Here is a 7,700-nt window from a genome sequence, read left to right as displayed (position 1 = left end):
AATGGCCGGTCTCTTATTGTGGCCGGGTGGAATGTAGTAACAAGCAAGTATGAGCGTCCCGGTGGCAGGGTTATAGTCCCCAAATCAACCAGCAGGAGGCAGTAGACGTTCACGCAGACCTTTACTAAGCTTTTTCTTCAACGCTTTGTAACGCTACAGACACGATCCTCTATCACGCTCCTACCACACAGAGTCACGGTGTCAGTTAACCATGCTAATTCAACCCGCTCCACAGAACACACATCACCTTCCCTGTGGCTTACATAACACTCACACAACACGCAAATCAGCACATAGGAACTAGCAGAATGATAGGAAACACATATAACACAATACCCAGAATGCACCTGGCTTACAACCCCAGCCAGGTCATTACACTATCAAGTTCAAAGAGAACGTGCTGATTATGCTGCAGAACACTCTGGAGAGCAGCAGTAGGGGGTGTATGAACTAGTCAACTTCACTATAGTGACTTTTTATGCCTGTCGTCGACTAGTCGCTGTCACGTGATAATGACCGGCAAGATGCAGCCCTCGGAAAAGACAGCAGCCTGCTGTCAGCAGGTGACAAGCTCCTGCGCTCAGGGGGTGGGGGTGGGGGGGGGGCAACGCGCTGTGCCAGACCGTAGGCACTGACACGCGATCGTTCATGTCGGTTCATTTCCTTTAATGTTTTCTGTCTTTTATTTGCGCCTGATGTGTATCGCTGCTGTGGAGCGGGGCGCATCAACTTGTCCCTGATGCGGCCGGCAAGCAGGGAGCGCTATGCTGTTTTCGCGGTCGGTAGATCTGCCTCCTGAGCACGGCCACAGTAACAATCAGGTGTCGCCACCTCAAAAACTAATTTAACACGCGATCGTTCATGTCAGTTCATTTCCTTTAATGTTTTCTGTCTTTTATTTGCGCCTGATGCGGTTGCTGCATGCTGTGGAGCGGGGCGCTGCGCGCATCACCTTGTCCTCCGACGCACTGATCACTGATACGGCCGACAAACAGCGAGCACTCCGCTGTTTTTGCGGTCGGTAGATCTTTTAGAACTGCAGTTCAAAGGTAACTCATGAGGTGAATATATATGAACCCAGGTAGCAGTTTTTCTTTAGGATTGAGAGGAGATGCAGGAAGATAATAAACAGGCAGGACAGAAAAATAGTCAAAATAAAAACAAGTTAGTTTTTGTACCTGCTGTTGCAACAAACAGACACCATTGAAGGTCATCAGAAGTGAGGAACAGAAAATGAAATAATTATTTTAATGTTTAGAGCAGCAGGAACTCCGAGAGGCTGCAGGCGCATCAGTGAGTTTGCGGCCGCTGCGCAGGGGGAGGGGGGAGAGGGCTAAAGCAGGGGGAGGGGGGAGAGGGCTAAAGCAGGGGGAGGGGGGAGATGGCTGAAGCAGAAACTACGTTGTTAAAAGAAATGTGTTTAACTTTGAAAATGTGGGCGCAATTTTAATTGTCAAAAACTCCAATGAACATTAGTTCATTTTGCTCAAATGGAAATAGAGGCCTGCCTCTAATACTGGCCCTCCTTCCAATAAAGGCCTGGAGCTTGATGAGCTTGAGTCAAATAGAGGCCCGGGCCTGTATTAGAGGATTTACGGTATTTGAACATGTGACCCTCTGTGTAGAGTAGGTATTTTTTATTTAATATTTCCAAATGAGTTAAAAAAGCACACCCAAAAAACTGTTTTTAACTGAAGTGACACTAAATTAAAATGATATTTTTCTGTCTGCAACCATATTGTCAGGGTTGTGTACATTCTGTTCATCATTGGTGTTTTGTGGCGAGTTAGCGACCGCTCAAGTCAGTGAGACTGAGCATCAGAATGAAGGATAGGTTGATGTTAGAGCACAATATCTGCAGGGAATTGTTGTACCTTAACTACTTGGACTGAGATTTTTGCAGTCAAAAGACACCTGCCATATTTGACCTCAATGTTTTACCTGTAAGCAATCTTTTTTTGTTGTGTCGGCCATCAAGTTTCAAACATATCAGTTACTGGCCATCATTTAAATGGCCAGCTGTCACTTTTATTAAAAGAGATTTAACAAATCTGGTTATAAAAATGTTAAATGTCCAAAGACAACTTTAATGCATTTAGATTCATGAATAAAACATATGTTTCTGTGAAGAAAGCAGGCAAAATCCAAAAAGAAACTAGATTTGAGACAAGCCTCGTGTAAACAGACAGTGGACAAAATAAGAGAGGACATGAGACAGATGGGGACAGGTTTGCAGCACGAGATTTGTAACAACGGCTCTGACTAACTAAAGTAAAAGGATTATCTCTGTTGGTGTCCTCCCTCTGCAGCTTCATCTGTCAGGTTCTGATCTAAGATCAGCTCCCTTCACCTGAACTCAAATGGCCAGGTTTTTCATCACACAAACAAATCATTATTTTTAATAGAGATAAACACAAGAAGAGGCTTCTCACACAACAAAAGGCTGCAAAATGTTCATTAAAGTCTATATCAAACAAGTATTTTTTTTCATACCGATAGTCCGCATTCATTATGTCTATTTATACTCTGAATGTAGAACATTTTGACTGAGTGTCAAAGTTTCCTGCATGAGAAGTTAAAGTAAAGCCAATAAAAGCTATTTGCTTTTATCCTATCTCCAGGTTGTGGGGTTAGCAGCTCCAGCAGAGAGACCCAAACTGCCCTCACACCAGCACCCTCCACCAGCTCCACCAGTAGGATCTCAAGCTGTTCCCTGGCGAGGCTGGAGATATGATCCCTCTAACATGTCCTAGACCAAACTCAGGGCCTCCTGCTTGCTGGATATCCTGAAAACACCTACGAGAGCAATGTTAAAAACAACAAAATTTCCCAAAAGAGCTACTTACCTCTATTGTCGAGCGCATTTTCATTCAGTCTGAGTCTAAAACAGCACTTAAAACATTCAGCTGTTAAACCTTTATAGAGCATTGGAATAATGACAATACAAATGTGTTGTTTTGGTATAAAACTAAAGTTTTCTTAAGTTAAATTATTATTTAGTCAGGTGGTTTTAATTTGGACCAGATATTTTAATTTTGTTTTAGTCTTTTGACAAAAATTATTTCAAAATTTGGTCAAGATTTAGTCGTTTGATTAGTTTTAATTGTGATCTTATTTAAGGATGCACCGGTGCCAAAGGTGTGACCATTTCACCGCTTTGCAAGTCACAAGTAAGTCACAAGTCTTTCCAGTCAAGTCTAGAGTCAAGTCCAAGTCTAAGGCAACCAAGTCCAAGTCGAGTCCAAAGTCAATGAATTGGAAGTCCAAGTCAAGTCAGAGTACTTAACCTTGAATTTTCAAGTCATAATCAAGTCATCTGTCTAACTTCAATTGAATGATGATGATAATAATAAATTCCAGATATAAAGTTTCTTAAAGCTTCATTTATTTGCTTAAACGAGCAGAAAGTGAAACTGAAATTGATTATAAACAAAGTGCTGCTACATTTAACAGTACAAGATAAAACCCAGAACGAAGAATGATTTATAATTTTTGTCCATGTTGTAAGTAAGTAAGTAAAGTAAAAGTTTATTTATAGAGCGCCTTTCACAGATATAAATCACAAAGCACTTTACAACATGATAAAGATCAGGGCAAATACCTCTAACCAATAAAAACATCAGAAAAACAATAGCAGTGATAAACGTAGAAAATAAAATCATGAGTATAAACAAAGTTAAGGTGTGAACCCAAACAAAGCCATCTTTTTGAAACATTTAGGGAGGGAACGCCTGGATGAAAAGGTGAGTTTTTAGATGATTTTTTAAAGACCTCTACAGTGTTAGAGTGACGGAGATTTGAAGGTAGACTGTTCCAAAGTCTGGGTGCAATAGTCTGAAAGGCCCTGTCCCCTTTGGTTTTTAGTCTGGTTCGAGGAACAGCCAGGAGGTTTTCAGATGTGGATCTAAGGTTCCGAGAGGTGGTGTTTGGGGATAAAAGCTCAGATAGGTAGCTTGGAGCCTGGTTGTTAAGAGCTCTATAGGTCAGGACTAAAACTTTAAACTGAATTCTATATTCTACCGGGAGCCAGTGGAGGGACTGTAAAACTGGAGTGATGTGAGCTCGCCTGCTGGATTTGGTTAGGAGTCTGGCTGCTGCATTTTGGATGGCTTGAAGGCGTGAGAGGGAGGTTTTGCTGAGACCAGTAAAAGAGCGTTACAGTAGTCTAAGCGTGATGACACAAAGGCATGGATTATTTTTTCCAAATCTGCAGTAGAAACCAGTTTACGGACTTTTGAAATGTTTGTCAGTTGAAAGAAACAAGAGCGGGAGATGGTTTTGACGTGTGAGTCTAAACTTAAAGCTGGATCAAAAATAACTCCTAGGTTTCTAATGTTGGCCTTGGCTGATGAGCAAAAAGAGGCAATTTCTTGCTTGATTTTTGCTGAAGTTCCGGGGGTGCAGCGATCAGGGTCTCTGTCTTGTTAGCATTTAGGACAAGAAAGTTGCTGGACAGCCAGTTACTGATCTGGGTCAGGCAGAGTACAAGTGTGGCCAGCCTGTCCAACTGCTGTGGCATAAAGAACATATAGAGCTGAATATCATCAGCGTAGATGTGGTAGGAGATGTCTGGGAAAGACTGAATGATGCCAGCTAGGGGAAGAATATAGAATGCGAATAGTAGACGCCCTAGAACTGAACCTTGTGGCACCCCGCATGTTAGAGAGGCAGTGTCTGAAGAGGTTTCTGACTTCACTGTGAATGTTCTGTTAGTGAGATAGGAGGAGAGCCAGTCTAGAGCAGAACCTGAAATCCCAGCCAGGGCCATTAACCTGTCTTGTAGAACGTTGTGGTCTACAGTGTCAAAAGCTGCACTGAGGTCTAGCAGGACCATGACAGAGCATTTCCCTGCATCAGCAGCCATCAGGAGGTCATTATGCACCCTTACTTCCATCAGGGGATCTTTGACTTAGAAAACCAGGATCTGAGTTGGGTTTCAACAACCTTCTCAAGTACTTTGCTGATGAAAGGTAGCTTAGAAATGGGCCTAAAGTTACTGGTGGAGCTGGCGTCAAGGTTGGGTTTCTTTAAGAGAGGAGTCACTACTGCATTTTTAAAGTAAGATGGAACACAGCCTTGGCTCAGTGAGCTGTTGATTATAGTCAACAGAGATGGACTGATAGAGGCAAGGGACCCTACTAAGACAGAGGGGGTTAAGATATCTGAAGAGCATGATGAGAGCTTCATCTGACTGATTATTGAGGCTAAGTCATTTAGTGTAATTGGGGAGAAGGAGGTGAAAGACTCGGAGCACTGGGGGGCCTCCCCTCCTGAGGGGGCGAGGGCTGGTGGAATGCTGGATCTCAGATTCAATGCCTTGTTTTCAAAAAAGTGGAGAAAGGTGTTACAATCATCAGCTGAAGATAGCTGAGCCTGCTGGGTAGGAGAAGACACGATGCTGGAGATGGTATCAAACAAAACCTTAGGATTATTCTTATTTTGACATATGAGGTTGCTGAAGAAAGAAGACCTGGCATTTTCTACAGCTTCATTGTATGACTCGAGAAGTTCTTTAAAATATTCGCGATGAACAACCAGACCTGTCCTCTTCCACCGTCGTTCCGCTTTTCTATAGGAGCGTCTAAGTTCAAGAATCTGGTTGTTCAGCCAGGGTGAACTAGAGGCACTGGAACTGCGGCTGGTTTTGTAAGGGGCGACCTGATCTAGAATTTTGAGGCAGTGATCATTAAATGAGTTGGTAAGGAGCTCTACGTCATCTGAGGAAGGAGGTACAAAGTCAAAGAGGGAGGAGAAATTTAAAATGGTAGAACTGTTGATAATACGTCGTTGCTTAGCAGAGACTGGTAAAAGAGATTCAGAATTTAAGTTGATATGAAAAGAAACTGACTTATGGTCACTGAACACAACATCATTTATCTGCAGCTTATCAACAAGAAGTCCGTAGGAAAAGACCAGATCCAGGGTGTGGCCTGCTCTGTGAGTGGGACCAGACACGTGTTGAGAGAAATTAAAAGAATTCATCATCTTTAGGAACTCCCTAGTGGAGCAGTTAGATAGATCCTCAGCGTGGATGTTGAAATCTCCAACAATGATTATCCTGTCTAGTTTAATAGTTGAAGATAGGAGATCCTGAAAGTCAGACAGGAAGGATGAAGTAGATCCAGGTGGGCGATAGACCAGAATTCCGTAAACTGGTTGAACTCGACCAATTTTAATCATGATCATCTCGAATGAGCTGTAGGAGTTTGAGGATATAATTTGGCACGAAAAATGTTTCTTAAAGATAACAGCTGTTCCTCCACCGCGGCCTGTGGTCCGTGGAGCAGAGAAGAAAGAGCAGCCTCTTTCTGAAGAGCAGTCTCTTCAAAACCTAGTAGAGGTTTTGAACGGCCGACTCAATCCTCTGGACTCTCGTTGCCATGGAGAGAATTTGGTGAGCTCAAGAACTGAGAAGTTAGGTTTTAAGAGACGGCCGGTAATCTTATTCTAACAAATTAGATTTTGACATGTTAGAGGGTGGGACTTAACATACCTCAGAACACGCCCTCTCAGAGACAGAAAGTTCTGGGTTGTCGTGTGACAAAAGGTTATGTGAGTGCAAGGTTACCATTTAACATGGAGACTATGTGTGAGGATGCAAATAATACACTTGTCATGATTAAACATCACTGATTATCATAAATAATTATTAACCACAGAATAATAATTCATTTTAGTAATTAAATACATTTATAATGAACCTTTGGTGATTTAACAGTAAAAAGGGTTTCAGCAGTTTCAGAGTGTAAAATGTTTCAGCTCTCAAGATGATGCCCTGCATGAAGAGGCACTTTGTTAAATTGCTGCTATTCCTGATTTTCGCTGTACAAATCAGAGTTACCTTTGAGCTGAATGAAAAGCTTATTAACACCCTTAAATGCGACAGCCCATGGTTTAGTACAAGCTTTATCAATAACAAGTTAAACGTTCAGCTTAAAATTCCCAGTTTAAGTCAGTTCAGCCTGGTCTGTAAAGAAACCACAAAATTAAAACTTAAATCAAGCTTTCACGGTGCCAAAGTCATACAATAAATAACAAATAATAAACAAAAACAACTCATTATTACTGCTTTTATGCACTGTTTGTTAATTGATATGCTTATTTAGTTTTAACCAAAAATGCGTTTATTCTCCTCATGACATTTTAATAAAACAGTTGCAAAAGGTGTATTTTTTTTATCTCTACCGCGTGTAAATAATCCAGTAAGAGCCTCTTTATTAGAAGCCTGGTAATCATCAGCACTCGGTGAACTACTGCTTGTCGTTACATCCTGTCTGTTTGGCACGTTGAATCAGTCTAACAGTTTGGTAGCAGGGCCCTCGGACTCAGCCGCTTTTGCAGCTGCTATCCCCCGTGCGCTGAATGCGAGCAATGATCATCTCCTTTGAAACCTTCTTGCAGTCTTTGGCCAAACCAAGAAAGCACATGAGGTCTATGAAGGCGGTGGTGAGATTGATCCTGCAGCCAAACTCACTTGCGGAGTAGTCGAAGGGAAAGGTGTGATGGTAGTTGTGGAAGCCTTCACCTGAGAAGAAGGAAGTACTCATCAGTAACTTTTTAAAGAGAACGGTGTGAACTGACATTGATCTGAAAGGACAGCAGTCGATGGCAGCTGACTTATAATTTATATACTTTAAATTTACATTTTTATTTTTGGATTAGAAATCCAAATTAGTTTGCTAAATGATGTCCCATTCAGA

At 41.9% G+C, this 7,700-nt stretch overlaps 1 protein-coding gene across 1 annotated transcript in view; it reads right to left on the bottom strand.

The window, feature by feature from the left end:
• Positions 1-3,364: 3,364 nt before the first annotated feature.
• Positions 3,365-7,700, bottom strand: part of LOC139062104 (acyl-CoA desaturase-like) — a 33,204-nt gene continuing 28,868 nt past the window's right edge. Inside the window, exon 6 of the mRNA XM_070542513.1 lies at positions 3,365-7,525. Within this exon, the coding sequence (XP_070398614.1) occupies positions 7,326-7,525 (200 nt within the window). The 3' untranslated portion in view covers positions 3,365-7,325. The remainder of the gene's footprint in view (positions 7,526-7,700) is intronic.

Source organism: Nothobranchius furzeri, chromosome 12 (assembly GCF_043380555.1).
Source record: "Nothobranchius furzeri strain GRZ-AD chromosome 12, NfurGRZ-RIMD1, whole genome shotgun sequence".
NCBI lineage: Eukaryota > Metazoa > Chordata > Actinopteri > Cyprinodontiformes > Nothobranchiidae > Nothobranchius > Nothobranchius furzeri.
Note: the sequence above shows the minus strand (reverse complement) of the source record. Positions and strands in the feature narration are given on the sequence as shown.